The sequence below is a fragment of the Pantherophis guttatus genome, chromosome 5 (genome assembly GCF_059756535.1).
Source record: "Pantherophis guttatus breed Tessera chromosome 5, ASM5975653v1, whole genome shotgun sequence".
NCBI classification, from domain to species: Eukaryota; Metazoa; Chordata; class Lepidosauria; order Squamata; family Colubridae; genus Pantherophis; species Pantherophis guttatus.
The window spans coordinates 128,644,324-128,662,809 of record NC_142067.1 but is presented as its reverse complement, the minus strand read 5'-3'; the positions used below and the strand labels follow the sequence as shown (position 1 = coordinate 128,662,809).

General features: G+C 45.1%; 1 protein-coding gene across 2 annotated transcripts in view; it reads left to right on the top strand.

The window, feature by feature from the left end:
- VWA8 (von Willebrand factor A domain containing 8) overlaps nt 1–12,071 on the top strand; it is a 115,843-nt gene extending 103,772 nt beyond the window's left edge. For both annotated transcript variants that reach the window (XM_060686507.2, XM_087895582.1), the window contains exons 41-45: nt 2,123–2,248; nt 4,110–4,268; nt 5,003–5,101; nt 7,322–7,560; nt 11,655–12,071. In XM_060686507.2, the coding sequence (XP_060542490.2) occupies nt 2,123–2,248; nt 4,110–4,268; nt 5,003–5,101; nt 7,322–7,560; nt 11,655–11,763 (732 nt within the window). In that variant the 3' untranslated portion in view covers nt 11,764–12,071. The remainder of the gene's footprint in view (nt 1–2,122; nt 2,249–4,109; nt 4,269–5,002; nt 5,102–7,321; nt 7,561–11,654) is intronic.
- The last annotated feature ends 6,415 nt before the right edge of the window (nt 12,072–18,486 follow it).

Below are 18,486 nucleotides of genomic sequence, written 5' to 3'. Positions count from 1 at the left end.
CCTGAAGTTGAGACAGATGGAAAGCCTAAGGAGAAGGGGACGGCAGAGGATGAGATGGTTAGATAGTGTCCTCAACACAATGGGCAAAGTCTGGGAGACAATGGAGGACAGGAATCCTGGCCACCAAACGAGAAGAGAGGACTCCTTGGAGAAGACCCTGAAGTTGAGAAAGATGGAAGGCCAAAGGAGAAGGGGACGACAGAGGATGAGATGGTTAGATAGAGTCATCAACATAGTGAATGTGAATTTGTGCAAACTCCAGGAGTTAGTAAAGCACAGGAGGGCCTGAACTGCTGTAGTCCATGGGGATCAGGAAGAGTCGGACATGACTTAGTGACTAACCAACGTAGTCCCACAAGTAAATAGAAGGGGAGGTCCATGGGAGAGGGTTAAAAAAACTCAAAATGGGGACTGCATCCTTTTTAATGTGCAAAACCTTCTGTGGATATCCCTGAAGCAGAAGCTCACTGGGGTTTTGGGTTCCTTGTGAAGAGAACTTCATCCATCACCTTAGTAGCACCTGGAAAAAAGTGTACTTCCCAGGGAGTATTCCTTTCGTTTTGGTTTTCAACACCAATGCTTGCTGCAAATGTAATTCCAAAAGTTTACTATTTAATTGCAGAGCTGATTTGATAGATGGCAAAATGTAATATGGATAGAGAGGTGGGGTGGATGGATAGAGAGAGAGAGATAGAATGGATAGATGATTGAGAAAGAGAGAAGAGAGAGAGAAAGAGAGAGATGATAGATAGAAAGATGAGAGAGAGAGAGAGAGAGATGATAGATAGATAGATAGATAGATAGATAGATAGATAGATAGATAGATAGATAGAACAAGATATATACCTTGTTTCCCCAAAAGTAAGACCCTGTCTTATATTTTTTTGAACCCCAAAATAAGCGCTTGGGCTTATTTTCAGGGAGGTCTTATTATTTTGGGGCACATGGAGCAAGATGGGGCTCCTCTTGCCGTCTTACCTGATTTCCTGCTCTGTGTTTAAATAGTTTCAGGGAGGGCTTATTTTCGGAGGGGAGGCTTATTTTAGCGCATGCGCTCAAAAGCCCGATTGGGTTTATTATAAAAATAAATAAATAAATAAATAAATAATTTTATTTCTATACCGCCCTTCTCCCGAAGGACTCAGGGCGGTGTACAGCCTATTAAAAACACAAGACAACATCAATTAAAATAGTTTAAAATTATTAATTATCAGGGGATTCTTATTTTCGGGGAAACAGGGTAGATAGACAGTTATAGATGATAGACAGATAGATTGAGACATTGATAGATTGATAGATTTAGATGATAGATAGGTAGGTAGGTAGGTAGGTAGGTAGGTAGGTAGGTAGGTAGATAGATAGATAGATAGATAGATAGATAGATAGATAGATAGATGATAGATAGATAGATAGATAGATAGATAGATAGATAGATAGATAGATATGATAGATATGATAGATGAGACAGACAGAGATTTAGATATATATATATAATGAGATATATAGATACACACACATACAAACACAGAATTTGAAAGACTAAATAGTAAATCCCATTTCTTTTTCTCCATGATCATAACGGAGGGCAATTCAGTGTACTTTGGGTGAACCTGAAATGCCTTTACCTCCTAATAATTATTTGCTTCCCTTCGTCTGTCTATCAGCCGCAAATCACCGGGGTTTTGAAGGCTCAGAACCTGTGCACGTTACATGGATTGTTCCATGCTCCCGTTCCATACACGTCACTCCTCGTGAATTTGCTTAGCTCAGGTTTTTGTTTGTTCAAATGGGATTTATTGATTCGGCAAACCCCGTTCGTCAGCGTGCTGGAATTAACACCGGTTGTCAAAAACAAGTCTTTGATTAAATTCTAGCATTTCACGGTCCGCTTCCCAGGCAAGATCTGGAGACTGAAATAGACTGTGTTTTATCAACGTAGACAAATATTGCTCTTCCTTTGATGGACAGACCTGTCCATTCACGCTTTAGTTTCGAGAACTCGTGCCAAGGCTGATTGTAGAAGTTGGAAGAGAAATTCCTTTCGCCTGTTCAGTGAAAGTACACCATTAAAACAAATAGTATGTAGGCTTAAAGGTGGCTATGGTATTTTATTCCTCCGTAGGCCAAAGGGAAGGAAAGGCAGTGGTTAAGACATCAAGCAGTTGGAGAACTGGACGATGCCAAGATCATTGATAGTCTGACCGGAGAAAAATCCATCTACAAGCGACGCGGAGAACTTGATCCACAGGTAAGTTAAATGTTACAAACGAGCTTGTCGGCCAATTATTTTTCTAGGTTTTGTGTGTCATTTCACTGAAGAAAGTCACATCACCGGGAAAATTAACCTCTTCCCAAGCCTCCCCTGGGCCCACACTTGTGTTGCAAATGCTGATGGCCTCTCCAGCCACAATCATGAATAGCTTCTGGAAATTTCCCCAGCTAAGCTCCAGTAGGCCGAGATGATAAACTGACATAGGTGAAGGTAAAGGTTCCCCTTGCACATGTGTGCTACTTGTTCCGGACTCTACGGGGCAGTGCTCACCTCCGTTTCAAAGCCAAAGAGCCAGCACTGTCCGAAGACTTCTCCGTGGTCATGTGGCCAGCATGACTCAACGCCAAAGGCTCACGGAACGCTGTTACCTTCCCACCAAAGGGGGTCCCTATTTTTTCTACTTGCATTTCTTTTTACGTGCTTTCGAACTGCTAGGTTGGCAGAAATCATGGCATAAATCACGACGTCTATCATAGTTTGTTTTCAGGGTTTCTTAGCGACACGGGTCACACAACATGGATTGCATTTCTGTCCCTCCTGGTGTGCATCTGAGGTTTGGGGCAGGTCTAATCAGGGTTGGTGATGTATGTGATGGGTTTGGGGTTTTTAATGCTGCGTTGGCTGCTTTTAAGACATGTGGACTTCAACTTCAGCCCACTCTGGATGGGGAATTCTGGGAGTTGAAGTCCACACGTCATAAATTGGGAAACATCATTCTATATCACAGTGATGGCTAACCTTTTCCAAACCAAATGTCCAAACCACATGTGTGCGTGTACGAATGCACACGCGTGTGCCCAATCCCCCAAAATGCAAGGCGTGCAAGGGCCCCGGGCATGTGCCCCTCCCCCTGCGCATGCACGTGTGGTCCTGTGCATGGCCCCTTCCTTGCGCCCCGTCCCCCATACATGTGTATGAACCCCCGCACGTCCCATGCACATGCAGCTCCCCATGCACCCTCACATGCATCCTGCCCCCTGTGCATGCATGCGCACACCCCTCGTAGTGCCCCGCCCCCTGTGCATGCACAGCAGAGACCCAAAGATGAGCTGGCTGGCTGGAGGCGCGCACACATGCATGGCACAGCTGAACTAGGGCGATGGCTCGCGTGCCATCAGAAAGGATGCTAAGTGCCACCTCTGGCACGCGTGCCACAGTTTCGCCATCATGGCTATATCAGATGGTTCCATAGCTGTTGCTTCTAAACATTTGGGTCTTGGCTGGGGAATTCTGGGACTTGAAGTCCGCACGTCCTAAGTGGAGAAACACCGCTCCAATCAGATGGGTCCATAGATATCGCTTCTGGACAGTGGTGAAATCTAAAATTTGTTACGACCTGTTCTGTGGGCATGGCTTGGTCGGGGGGGGGGTAATGTGACTGGGTGGGCGTGGCCATTTTTATTTTTAACTTTTAAAACCATTTTTTCTACAACCTCTTCGGCGAAGAGGTTGTAAAAAAATGCTTTCAAAAGGCTCTGACAATCCCAGCTGAGTTGCCTGATCATCAGAGGCTTTTTTTTCCTTTTAAATGCCTCTGACAATCCAAGCTTATTTGCCTTATTGAAAAGCCTCTGCCGATCAGGCAACTCAGCTTGGATCGTCAGAGGCTTTTAAAAGGAAAAAAAAGCCTCTGATGATCGTGCAGCTCAGCTGGGCATGTGGGGAGGGGCAGGGGTTTTTGCTACCGGTTCTCCTGCCTCCATTGCTACCGGATCGGGTGATCCGGTCTGAACCGGGAGCATTTCACCCCTGCTTCTGGACCTGTGGACCTTGGCACTGGTGGACATGTCATTTTTTTTAAAAAAAATTGTCATCTATTTCCTCTATTCCTCTAAAGCTCGGAAGTCCACAGCAGAAATGCAAGCGCCTCTCCCTGGTGGTGGATGTCTCCGGCAGCATGTACCGCTTCAACGGTGTCGACCGACGGCTGGAGCGATCCATGGAAGCCGTTTGCATGGTGATGGAAGCCTTTGAGAATTACGAGCAGAAATTTAAGGTGACTCTCAAGAGGGAACCCAGATTCGACCCCAGTCGTGGGTGCATAAATTGCTCTCACAACTCAGGTCTCAAAATGGATTAGATCTTTGACAAGCAGACGAGTGTTTTAGGTTTTAAATCTGAATGCAGATAGTCCTTGACTTACGACCGCAATCGAGCCCAAAACTTCTGTTGCTAAGCGAGACCGTGCTTCACCGGGTTTTGTCTCACTTTACGACTTTTCTTGCCACATTTGTGAAGCGAATCACCGCAGTCGTTAAATAAGCAACCCGGTCGTTAAGTGAATCTGGCTTCCCCGCTGACTTCGCTTGTTCAGACGGTCGCAAAAGGGGGATCGCGTCACACACACACGCACACACACACACACACACAGACTCTGCAACCGTCATAAGTATGAATCAATTGCTAAGCCTCTGAATTTTGATCACGTGACCCGGGGAGGGGGGGGAATGAAGCTATGGTTGTAAATGGTCTTAAGTCACCTTTTTTTTCCAGTACCGTCGTAACCTTGGTCACTAAATGGAACGGTTGTAAGTCAAGGATTTACCTGTATGTGATTTGTCATGTTAGCAACGAAATTTTCCATCAGAAGAATCAACGGTGGCGGTGAGGTAGAGAGGGAAAACTAGGCTGTAAAAGTGTAACCTTGGATCGTTTCAATATGACGACGGATTTCTTGGCTTGAAGATGTCGCTCCTGTATCTTTTTGCTCAAATCTTTTTTCCAATGCAGTACAACATCCTCGGCCACTCAGGAGACGGATTCAACATTGCCCTGGTACCCAACGACAAAGTGCCAAAGAACAATCAGCAACGGCTAGAGATTCTAAAGGTAACGTTTTTAATTTCGCGAAATGCTTTTTTAAGTTTAGCGCAACAGATTTCCAATTGTTCCTGTTCCAGGAGAGAGAAGAACAGTTGCAGGAACTGGGTATGGCTAAGTTTAATGAAAAGAAGGACTAGGGGAGACATGATAGCAGTCTTCCAATATCTCGGGGGCTGCCACAAAGAAGAGGGAGTCAAGCTATTCTCCACAGCACCTGAGGGTAGGACAAGAAGCAACAGGTGGAAACTCATCAAGGAGAGAAGCAACTTAGAACTAAGGAGAAATTTCATGACAGTGAGGACAATTAACCAGTGGAACAACTTTCCTGCAGAAGCTGTAAATGCTCCAACACTGGAAGTTTTTAAAAAGATATTGGATAACCAGTTGTCTGAAGTGGTTGTAGGGCTTCTGCCTGGGCAGGGGGTTGGACTAGAAGACCTCCAAGGTCCCTTCCAACTCAGCTATTCTATTCTATTCTATTCTATTCTATTCTATTCTATTCTATTCTATTCTATTCTATTCCATTCCATTCCATTCCATTCCATTCCATTCCATTCCATTCCATTCCATTCTTTCTAATTCTATTATATTGTTCCGTTCCATTATTTCTTATTCTATTCTATTCTGTTCCGTTCCGTTCTGTTCTGTTTTTTCAAAAGACAACTCTTGATTTTTCCTTCGCTTCCCCTCCAAGGAGCTGAGGTAGTACTGAAGAAGCTTCTTGGATGAGAAACGTTTTCAAAGGAGAGGAAAAAAGTCCCGTTGCCTTTTTCATGAAAAGCCCCTTGGGGATAAGATTGTGTTGTTCTTACCTGCGAAATCGATTAACCGAGCGGTTTTTCTTTTTTTTTCCATGGAGACCAAAATAGCTCCATCCCCATCAGGCTGTCGGTCCTGCTTTCCTTCTCCGCTCCTTACCTTGACCTAATTCCCTCGAGAGCAGCCTTGAGCAGATAATGTCACCTTAATACTTGGATTAAGCGCCTTCACTTCATAAATAAATATTAACGCCTTAATACCCTGAGCAGATCGTCACGCTGTTCGGGTAACGATCGCTAAAGCGGGGGCAATTTTATCTCTGCTGGGGACGGGTAGTCCTCGTCTCACGACCGCAACTGAGCCCAAAATTTACGTTGCTAAGTGACAAATGGGTTAAGTGAGTATTGATCCACTTTACGACCTTCTGTTGCCACAGTTGTTAAGCGAATCCACGCAGTTGTTAAAGTTAGTAACACCCGGATGTTGAGTCGATCCGGCTTCCCCCATTGGCTTTGCTTGGAAGGTCGCAAAAGGGGATCACGTGACCCCGGGATACGGCAACCGTCATAAATGCGAGTCAGTCGGCTGAATTTTGAATTACACGACCCCAGGGATGCTGCAACGGTAAGCATGCAAAATAGTCGTAAGTCCATTTTTTTCACAGCTGATGTAACTTCAGACGGTCACTAAATGAACGGTTGTAAGTTGAGGACTACCTGCCTTGAGCATCAGTCACGGGCTTGGGTTTGAAGGGCGTCAGATCACACAGGGTATTCCTTGGCACGTAGAATAGAATAGAATAGAATAGAATAGAATAGAATAGAATAGAATAGAATAGAATAGAATAGAATAGAATAGAATAGAATAACAGAGTTGAAAGGGACCTTGGAGGTCTTCTAGTCCAGCCCCCTGCTTTATCAGGAGACCCTCTACCATTTGACAAGTGACAGACTCTTCTTAAAAACCTCCAGTGATGGAGCACCCACAACTTCTGGTGGCCAGCTGTTCCACTGGTTAATTGTCATCGCTGTTAGGAAGTTTCTCCTTCATTCCAGGTTGCTTCTCTCCTTGATGAGTTTCCAACCATTGTTCCTTGTCCTGCCTTCCGCTGCTTTGGAGAATAATTTGACCCCCTCTTCTTTGGGGCAGCCCCTCCAATATTTTAATACAGCTATCATGTCACCCCTTATTCTTCTTTTCTCTAGACTAGCCAAACCCAAATCCTGCAGCCGTTTTTCATATGTCTTAGTCTCCAGGCCTTTGATCGTCTTAGTTGCTCTTCTCTGCACTTTTTCCAAAGTCTCAACAATCTTTTTTGCAGTACGGGGACCAAACTCGGTTGCCGTATTCCAGCTGTGGCCTTACTACGGTTTTATCACGCGGTAGTGAAACTTCACGTGATCTTGACTCTATGCCTCTCGTTTATATAACGCAGGATTTCTTATCACCTCATTTACGTCTCACCAGGTTATGCACGCCCACGCTCAGTTCTGCATGAGTGGAGACCACACCCTGGAAGGAACCGAGCACGCCGTTCGGGAGATCGCCAAAGACGACGCCGACGAATATTTCGTCATCGTCTTGAGCGACGCCAACCTGGAGCGGTACGGCATCCCGCCCGAAAGATTTGCACGGGCCTTGACGATCGACCCCAAAGTCAACGCTTTCGCCATATTCATTGGGTCCTTGGGGGATCAAGCCGACAGGTAAGCGGGAGACCCCGAAGCTCAGGAGGAACCGAAAGAGCCAGCCACGGTGGGATTTTTACGCAAATCTTCACAAGATCCCATTCCTGAGAGCCAGTACCTTTGTAGAATAGGATGGGTGGGGTAATCTTGTTCTTCTCCCAGGTGGTAAGTATGGAACTAGGAACTGTTGTGACCTAGGCCCATGTAGTTGATATTAAATGCAAAACAGTTCCAAAAAACAAACAGATTTAATTAAAACAGCTGAGAATTAACTCATTCTCAGCGTATTCTAAATGAAATGAAAGCAAAGTCCTCAAAACACCAGTCTTTAGTTTATCTCTGACCTTGGGATAATTAGGCAAACTGCCAAAGGCTTTTCTTGGCAACAGTTCAGGAACAGAAGATGCTGACAAGAAAGAAATACATCTAAACACAAAGCAAATCTCTCAACGGTTGTTTTCCGGCAAAGAGGCCAAGAGCCATTGCTGGTCTTTTAAGCCTTATGGGAGGGGCCAATCATCTCTTGGCCTTACTCCTGAGTCGTCCTCTTTGCTTTAGCTGCTCCTTCCTTCTGGCAGCTCTTCTCATACGTGCACTAGGAACAGGCTCCTCCTGTTCTTCTGTCTCTCTGCTGTCGGCCTCTGGAGGCTCCGAAGTCCGCACATCACTCCCAGATGGCCCTCGCCCCATCTCTGCCTCCGACGCAGAGCCCTTATCCGAGCCTTCCCCAGCCTCCAGGACTGGCCCATGTTCTTCCTCAGCCTCATCGCTGCCCGATTCCGCTTCCAGCTCCGCAGGCTGCTGGCGGACGACAACAGGAACTAGGTGTGTCTGGCCTAATGAAGAGAAGGATAAGAGGTGACATGATAACAGCCTTCCAGTAACTAAGAGGATTAAAATGACTAAGATATATGAAGAGCAGTTACAAGATTTGGGTATGGCCAGTCTAGAGAAAAGAAGGACTAAGGGGGACATGGTATCAGGCTTCCCGTATTTGAGGGGCTGCTACAAAGAAGTAGCCTTCATAGTCAATAAAAGAGTAGGAAAAGCAATAACTGGGATACAATCCCCAAAATGACAGAATGATCTCCGTTCGAATCCAAGGCAAACCATTCAATACCACCGTAGTCCACGTCTGTGGCCCAACCACTGGTGCTGAAGAGGATGAAATCGACCGGTTCTATGAAGCCCTACAGCATCTTATAGAATTAACACCAAAAAACGATGTCCTTATCATCAGGGGGGATTGGAATGCTAAAGTAGGAAGCCAAAAGATAACCGGAATAACAGGCAAGTTTGGCCTCGGAGTACAAAATGAAGCAGGGCACAGGCTGATAGAATTCTGTCAAGAGAATACCATGGTCATAGCAAACACTCTTTTCCAACCACCCAAGAGACGACTCTACACATGGACATCACCAGACGGTCAACACAGAAATCCGATTGACTATGTGCTCTGCAGCCAAAGATGGAGAAGCTCTATACAGTCAGTAAAAACAAGACCAGGAGTTCACTGTGCCTCAGATCATGAGCTCCAGAGGATGGTAGAGGACAGGAAAGCCTGGAGGAACGTTGTCCATGGGGTCGCGATGGGTCAGACACAACTTCACAACTACAACAACAACAAAGAAGAGGAGGTCATTTATTCTCCAAAGCAACAGAAGATAAGAAACAATGGATGGAAAGTAGAAGTAATCTGGAATTAAGGGGAAACTTCCTAACAGTGAGGACAATTAACCAATGGAATGGCTTGCCATCAGAAGTTGTGGGTGCTGCACCACTGGATGTTTTTAAGAGTAATCTAGACCCGTGATGGCGAACCTATGGCACCATGGCGAACCTATGGAGCCATATTGGTGGGCACGCGAGCTCAGCACCGGCACACATGTGTGCGTTGGCCAGCTGATTTTTGGGCCTTCTGGGACCACTGGAAGTAGGTAAATAGGCTGTTTCCTGCCCCGGAGGGCCTGTGGAGGTGGGGAAGGCTGTTTTCACCCTCCCCAGGCTCCTAGAAAGGCTCTGGAGCCTGGGGAGAGCAAAAAACGGTCCTGCTGGGCCCACCGTGCCATCATGTGCCAAAAGCGCAAGGAAGCGCAGGGGAGGGGGTCGCGTGCACATGCACAGGGGGCAGAGCGCATGGAATTATGGGTGTGGGCACACGCGACACACACACACACCCCACGCGACCCTTGCTTTTGGCACACGATGGCAAAAAGACTAGCCATCACTAGTCTAGACAGTCACTGGTCTGGAATGGTAAAAGGTTGGACTAGAAGATCTCCCTTCCAACTCTACTCTGATGGATTGGTAGTACTTATGGAGATTCTCAATCTCATGGTCATGGTTGTCCCAAAGGTGCTGAAAAAAGTCATGAAAGGAAGATCCAAGCTGGAACAGAGAATAAATTTCCTGACCGTGAGAACAATTAACCAGTGAAACAACTTGCCTGCTGGAGTTATGGGTTCTCTCCATCTGTTGTGGCCTACCAGCGGCTTGCGCGGAGTGTGGCTGATCCCAACGACAAGGAGGCTGGTGTGGGGTCGCGCCAGCAGCCTGCGCATCCGGCACTCGTGTCGGACAGCAAGGAGGCTGAAGAGGATGTGGTGCCAGAGGCAGAGACTCAGCCTGGGCCTTCAGAACCTCCAGAGGCTCCTTCCAGTGGAGAGAGCAAAGTGGAGGAGCCTCTCCATCCATGCTCGAGCACACAGGGCTGCCAAAAGGCAGGAGTGGCTACTCAGGAGGAGGAGGTCTCCTTGAGAGTAAGGTTTGAGGATAATTGGCCACTCCCTTAGCCTATTTAAGTCCCACACAGTTAGTAATTTCTTGCTGGAAACAACGTGTAATTATTACAGAGCATTTTGGAGAGTGAGTGTCTTATCGTATCTTGTTTTCTGGGCTGGTTGCCAACCTTTGCCGGACTTTGTTTAACTTTGATAAGGACCGTTTGGGATGTCTGGGATGGTATCAAGTCTCCTCCTTTGAGCAGGGGGTTGGTCTAGAGGACCTCCAAGGTCCCTCCTGTCCTGATTCTAAGCAGGACAAGAGAAGCATTTACGCATGCTGCCTTACCAAAAGGATGATGATCACAGCAATTTTTGCAGCACTGGCTTCGAAGACAAAACCGCTTCTTTTGAGCCATGAATCATAAGAAAATTCAGATGATGTAAGGAAAAGTCAAGTTCAGTTTCAAATAATGATGAACTATCCGGAGCCAAGCTCAAATTTGTGAACCCACGAAAGTCTGCTCAGCTCAGGAGCAGTTAGAGTAAATTAAGTCCCCCTCAAATAATTTGAACATATTCTCTACCTCAAAACCGCCCCCACGCCCGAGAACGGCTGATTCACATGTCATTTTGCAAACCAGCATAAAGGTCTTAAGATCATTTCTCATCCTTCGGTTCTAACCTCATCGCACAAAACATAACACGCTCCATTTCTTAACAGACGCGCTTGCATTAAAGACAAATGTTGGGACTTGTGGTCTCGGTGCTACTCACGACTTGGCGATAGGAACACAAATCTCTAGAAATTATTCCTCCCCCCCCCACCCCACCCAAGGCTTCTTCTCAACTGAAACTTTTGGCCTCTTCATGATTTCAAAAGTTTTATTTTATATATTTTTAAGGAAAGTGTTTTTCGGGGGGTGGAGGTATTTCTTTTTTTTTTCTTTTTTTTTTATTGAAAAGTTTTATAGGAAGTACAAACATTTTCTCCCCCCCACCCTTTCCCCCTCACCCCCCTCCCTCCAGCCCCCCCTTCCCCTCCTTCCCCCCCACTCCCCCTCCCCAGGCTTCCCAGAACAGGCACAGGGTATAGCATTCACAAACATAAAGCTAAAATATGCTAACAAATTATTGCATTCATATTCTCCCTAAATCTTTAACTCCTTATAACTCAAAAAGCTATAAACATAAACTACTTAAAAATATTTCATTCATAAGCTATATGAATTTTCTTGTTCGGATCCTTTTTTTGTATATAGTCAATCCATCTTCTCCAGGGTGGAGGTGTTTCTTGAGCGATTCATTTTTAGCGAAAAAATTCTTCGTTGGATTAAAAGCGAGGAAAATCCACAGCCGTAAATTTTATTTTTCTCTTCTTCTGATCTTTAGATTGCAAAGGACCTTACCAGCAGGTCGTTCTTTTATCGCCATGGATACCAAGGAAATCCCACAAATATTGCAGCAAATTTTCACCTCCACCATGCTTTCCAGTTCCTAGTAAAAAGACTGACTGTTCAACGTGGACGATTAATTCGGAATAATCCAAATGAGCTGCTAATCAGAATTGAAGCACTAAGCGGCTTAATCTTTATACTGAATAAAATACACTTTATGGCGAAGTACATATTGTACTTGAATTAAGGTGACCTAAATTATGGTATTCTTCAATAAAGAGGACGGTTTTAATTAGAAATAAAAGATTTCTATGAATAAATTTAAAGATTTCTACGGAATGAATTAAAGATTTCTATACAGTATCCCTTAAATACGTTTTGTGCTCCATATCTATAAAGAGAACGACACAAAGGATGTCTCTGGCTGATTCTTCTTTGATAATTCTTTTGAATTGGTACAGGCAGTCCTCGACATACAACCTCAATTAGAGCCCAACATTTCTGTTGTTAAGTGAGACATTTGTTCAGTGAAATTTGCCCCATTTTACGACCTTTCTTGCCACAGTCGCTAAGCAAATCACTGCGGTTGTTAGGTTCGTTGCCCGGTTGTTAAGTGAAGTTGAATTCACTTAACCATCCTGTGATTACTAATTTAACAGCTGCAGTGATTCACTTAACAACTACGACGAGAAAGGTCGTAAAATGGGGCAAAACTCACTTAACAACTGCCTCGCTTAACAACAGAAATTTGGAGCTCCATTGTGGACGTACGGTGAGGACTACCTGTAGATAAAGGGGCGTGGTGGCACCGTGGTTAGAATGCAGGATTGCTGGCTGACTCTGCCCACTGCCAGCAGTTTGATCCTGACCGGCTCAAGGTTGAGTCAGCCTTCCATCCTTCAGTCAAACGACGACCCAGATTGTTCGGTGGCAATTTGCTGACTCTGTAAACCACTTAGAGAGGGCTGTAAAAGCACTATGTAGTAGTATATAAGTCTAAGTACTATTGTTATCCTTGTCTGTGTGTCTGTCTGTCTGTCTTTCCTGCTTAAGCAGAGGGTTGGACTAGAAGACCTCCAAGGTCCCTTCCAATTCTGTTTATTCTATTCTATTCTATTCTATTCTACTCTATTCTACTCTACTCTACTCTACTCTACTCTACTCTACTCTACTCTACTCTACTCTACTCCACTCCACTCCACTCCACTCCACTCCACTCCACTCCACTCCACTCCACTCCACTCCACTCCATTCCATTCCATTCCATTCCATTCCATTCCATTCCATATTTTCTATTCTATTCCATTTTCATTCTCATTCCATTCCCTATTCTATTTTATTCACGTCACTCTTCTCTTCTCTTCTCTTCTCTTCTCTTCTCTTCTCTTCTCTTCTCTTCTCTTCTCTTCTCTTCTCTTCTCTTCTCTTCTCTTCTTTTCTCTTCTCTTCTCTTCTCTTCTCGTCTCTTCTCTTCCCTTCCCTTCCCTTCCCTTCCCTCCCATCCCATCCTATCCCATCCCATCCCTTTCCATTCTATTCTGCCATGGTGGCACCATGGTTAGAATGGAGTATTGCAAGCTAACTCACTGCCCATTGCCAGCAGTTCGATCCTTGACCTCCCATCTTCCGAAATCAGTAAAATGAGGATCCAGATCATTGGGGGAGGGGGAGGGGGGACAAGAGGCTGACTCTATAAACCTCTTAGAGAGGGCTGTAAAGCACCGCGAAGCGGTATATGCGTCTAAGTGTTGCGATAACGTGAGGTTTTGTTTTTGTTTTTTTAAATTCATTTCAACAGATTGTTGTTTGTGTTTCTCCAGCCTCCGTGCTAGGAAAAAAATTGCCACTCCTCGACCGCATGCTCAGAGCAGCCGAAAGGCGCCTGACCTCGTCCGAGTTCTCCTCGTGTCTCTTTTGCGCAAACCTCCTCGAGAAACGAATTTCCTCCGGAGGAGAATCTGCTTAGGAAGCCAAACCTCTCCACTGGAGAGAAGGTGGCAGCCTCTGTGGCACCACGAAAGGAGGAAGATAACAAGGCCTCCCTCCTTGACAACTGGCCAGCAGACCGACAACAAGTTGTGATGGAATGTCTGGATTCCACAGCGGCTAAATCATATTTTGCTGCTGGTGCAAATTGGCTGGTTTGGGGATGAGTTGAGAAAGGCGAGGGAGACGTCTCTTTTGAGTTAAAAAGCATTCCAACAAAGCTACTACAGGTAGTCCTCGATTTGCAACAGCTTAGTGACCGTTCGAAGTTAAAACGGCACTGCGACTGTTTTTCACACTTAGGACCGTTGCAGCCTCCCTGTCGTCACGTGAGCAAAATTCAGACGCTTTGACCACTGACTCATATTTACAACGGTGGTAGCGTGTCATCCGTCCCCGTCCCCCCCCCCCCCCCGGGTCTTGTGATCCCCTTTTGCGACCCACGGACAAGCATAAGTCCATGGGGAAGCTGGATTCACTTAACAAACATGTTACTAACTTTAACGGCTGCAACGATCCACTTAACAACCATGGCAAGCAAGGTCATAAAATGGGACAAAGTTCACTTAACGAACGTCTCGCTCAAGAATGTAAATTTTGGGCTCCGTTGTGGTCGTCAGTGGAGGACTTGCCTGTACCACTGCTGGGAAAAGCGTTTTGTCTTAAGAAATGTGTGTGTTTTTTTCTCACAAAAGGCAGGATTTTCCCCAAAAATCTCACTCTCCTAGACTTTGAAGGAGGGAGGGAGAGAGAGAGTGAAAGAAAGAAAGAGAGAGAACGAGACAATGAGAGAAAGAGGAAAAAAAGAAAGAATGGAGAGACAAAGAAAAAGGAGACAAAGAAAGAAGGAAGGAAGGAAAGAAAGGGAAAAAATGAAAGAAAAAGAGACAAAAGAAAACGAAGGAAGGAAGGAAGGAAGGAAGGAAGGAAGGGAGAGACAAAGAAAGAGGAAGAAGGAAAGAGGAAGGGAGAGAAAAAAGAAAGGAAGGAAGAGACAAGAAAGAAAGGAGGAAGGGAGAGAGAAGAAAGAAAGAAAGAAAGAAAAAGAAAGAAAGAAAGAAAGAAAAAAAGAAAGAAAGAAGAGCTTTCTTATAGTTCGTCTTTTTGATGGACAAATCTTTGCAGGCAGAGACGAGGCGGGGACCATTTTTAAGCTGTCTCCTGGGTTCACTCTTGCGCAGTGTGCCAAGGGTTGTGATTGCAACGTGCCGTGACCATCGGAAGGAAAAAAAAAATGGGCCCAGCCAAAGCAACCCCCAAAACACAAGTTGTGGCAGGTATGGAGAGCAAAGCTTAGTCTAGAAATCAAGGAAATAAATAAAATAAACTTCCTGATGCACAAACGGACCAGAAAGTACCAATAAAGAAGAATATTTGTAGCTCAGGGTTGAAATGAGGCTCCGTGGATGCTCTCTGAGCTTGCTTGTTTTCTTGTAGACGTTTCATGACCCAACTTGGGAACATGATCAGTGCTGAAAGGTCCTGGGGTTTGCAGAGGAGGAGGAGGAAGAAGAAGAGGAGGAGGACTATGGGGTCCTTGATGCTCTCTGAGCTTGCTTGTTTTCTTGCAGACATTTCATGACCCAACTAGGTAACATCACCGTCACTAACAGAAAACAAATCCAACTCTCTTTTAGCACTGATGAAGTTACCTAGTTGGGCAATGAAACGTCTGGAAGAAAACAAGCTCAGGGAGCACCAAGGACCCCACAGTCTCCCTCTTCCCCTCCCTCCCTCTCCTCCTCCTCCCCCTCCTCCTCCTCCTCCTTCCTCCATATCCCTTCTAGCACTGATGAAGTTACCTAGTTGGGCAATGAAACGTCCGGAAGAAAACAAGCAAACTCAGAGAGGACCAAGGGCCAGAAAGTTCTCAAATTTGGACTTCAAAACCTTAGTAAGGAAATCACCTTTCATGCACACAGGACTGAATTATTAGCCATGAGTCTACCTAGCCAGAAACAACCTCCTGCAGTTTGTTTACCTCTTGATAAACCACTCGTTGGGTTATTCCAAAAAAGAGACTCGAGGAACGAGCCTCAACAGGGCAATATTCCTGAATTTCAGCAACGTTTAAAGATGCAGGCAGTTCTCGGTTTAACGACCACAATTGAGCCCCCACATTTCTGTCGTTGAGCGAGACGGTTGTTAAGGGAGTTTTGCCCCATTTTACGACCTTTTTTTGCCACCCCATATGAGATGCTGCTTAAAAAAAAAAAACCCACCAGCTGCATCTGTGCAAAAAACAGTAAAGGGTCTACTTTTCCCAACTCTCGACGTTTGAAAAAACGAAAGAAGAAGCCGTTTGTGTGGATTTGCCTCTTTTTCCTATTCTTATTCTCCACCGAATGCAGCGGGAAAAAAGTGTGCAGTTGTGCGCTTTTTTTCACAGCAAGCAAAAGGGGAGGGGGGGGGAAAAATCCCCCCTTACAAACAAACCTTCCCTTCAGAATTCATTGAGTTGCTTAAGGAGCAGCCGAAACTTTTGGAACGCTCCGGCTTCTTTTCGTCCAAAGAGCTCCTTGTGCCTACAATTTTCGTGGGTTTCACCGGAATGAAAGGCGTCATTAATTAAAATTAAAAGGAGAAGGTGGGAGGAGGGGGTGAACAGAGGAGGAAGAGTGATACTCCCCCGTCCCCTTTCCCACCGCAGTTTCCAGTAAAACTGGACGGATGCGTGAGAATGGAGTTTGCAGAGTTCCCGTCGACAAATTTTTCGTGGGAAGCCACCCCTTCGATGAATCCTTTGCAGCGATCAGAGGCTAGATAGCCACAGGGGGTCCTCAACTTACGACCGTTTGTTTAGCGACCGTTCAAAGTTACACCCGGCCCTGAAAAAAAAAATGGACTTACAACTATTTTTGCATGCTTCCCGTTGCAGCATCCTGTGGTCACGTGATCAGAATTGAAAGACGCTTGGCAACTGGCATGGACTTAACGACGGTTGCAGTGTCCCGGGGGTGTGTTACGTGATTCCCTTTTGCGACCTTCCGAGGAGCCAAGACAATGAGGGAAGCCGGATTCCCATAACAACCATGTTATTATTAACTTAAGAACTTGCGTGTTTCACTTAACAACCCTGGCGAGAAAGGTGGAAACGTGTGGCAAAATTCACCTAACGACTGCCTCGTTTAGCAAGAGAAATTTTGGGCTCAATTGTGGTCGTAAGTCGAGGACGACCTGCATAGCAGATCGGGAAATATGCCTAAAATCATAAAATCTCTGATTTTATGATGAATATCCCTTTTCTAAACCGGAAGAAAGACTGTCCTATCCACGTGCTCATAGAATTTAAAGTTTTTCAACCTATAGAGTAGTGTTTCTCAACCTTGGAAGCTTGAAGATGGGTGGACTTCAACTCCCAGAATCCCCCAGCCAGCGCTGCTGGCTGGGGGATTCTGGGAGTTAAAGTCCACCCATCTTCAAGCTACCAAGGTTGAGAAACACCGCTAAAGAGCATTGCACCACCCCTTCTGGAAGTTGCAGACCAGCTGCAGGAATCGCGGTGGTCGAAAATGAATGGGCACACACACTTATGTTTATGCACAGCGCTTCCTGCATCCTCCCCAGAGACGCAACCGCCACTGTGTAGCTTTCGAGTAAGCTTTTCTTCTCTTTGCTTGCTTATGTATGTCTCCTGTCTCAGGCTGCCGGCCTGCTTTCTACAGCCCAGAATGGCATGGCTTAGTAAAGGGTCGGTAAAGAATTAGTAAAGAATGGCATGGCTTAGTAAAGGGTCGGTAAAGAATTAGTAAAGAATGGCATGGCTTAGCAAACGTTCAGTAGAGGGTTAGTAAAGAATGGCATGGCTTAGTAAAGATTCAGTAAGCGGTTAGTAAAGAGTTAGTAAATAATGGCCTGGCTTACTAAAGGGTCAGTAAAGAATTAGTAAAGAATGGCATGGTTTAGTAAAGGTTCTGTAATGGTTAGTAAAGAAAGGGCATGGCAATAAAGATTCAGTAAAGGGTTAGCAAAGAAAGGGCATGGTTTAGTAAAGGTTAGTAACAGGTTAGTAAAGAATAGCATGGCTTAGTAAAAGTTCAGTAAAGGCTTAGTAAAGAATGGCATGACTTAATAAATGCTTAATAAAAAGTTAGTAAATAATGGCATGGCTTAGTAAAAGTTCTGTAAACCATTAGTAAATAATGGCAGGGCTTAGTAAAGATTCAGTAAAGGGTTAGTAAAGGGTCAGTAAAGAATTAGTAAAGAATGGCATGGTTTAGTAAAGGTTCTGTAATGGTTAGTAAAGAAAGGGCATGGCTTAGTAAAGGTTAGTAACAGGTTAGTAAAGAATAGCATGGCTTAGTAAAAGTTTAGTAAAGGGTTAGTAAAGAATGGCATGACTTAATAAATGCTTAGTAAAAAGTTAGTAAATAATGGCATGGCTTAGTAAAAGTTCTGTAAACGATTAGTAAAGAATGGCAGGGCTTAATAAGGGCTCTGGGAGAGAACTGAGAATGTAAACGGTGTGATTTACAGATTATTTTCACAGTAAACGTGCATCCATTCCTGAAAGCCATCGGAATATATAGATTAATTTAAGGACTAGGCGCTTCCACCCAGCAGAGGGGGGCCATGGGAAATGACGGATGGGCCTACTCCATTGACCAATTCTTGTTGACCGAAGGAAAGAAACAGAGCCAAGTTTCTTGAAGGACCCTGGCTTTGACCAGGTGCTCCTCAGGTGTGACACCATCCCCTTGAATGAGGCATCTCATCAGCAGGTAAAGACAAAAGCACCTTCCAAGCTTTACTATTAGTCTCCTAGAGATCTATTCCAGACCAGCAAAAATTTAAAGATTATGCTCATGGGCAAACCGAAGAAGAATTCAAAAGTTGCGTCA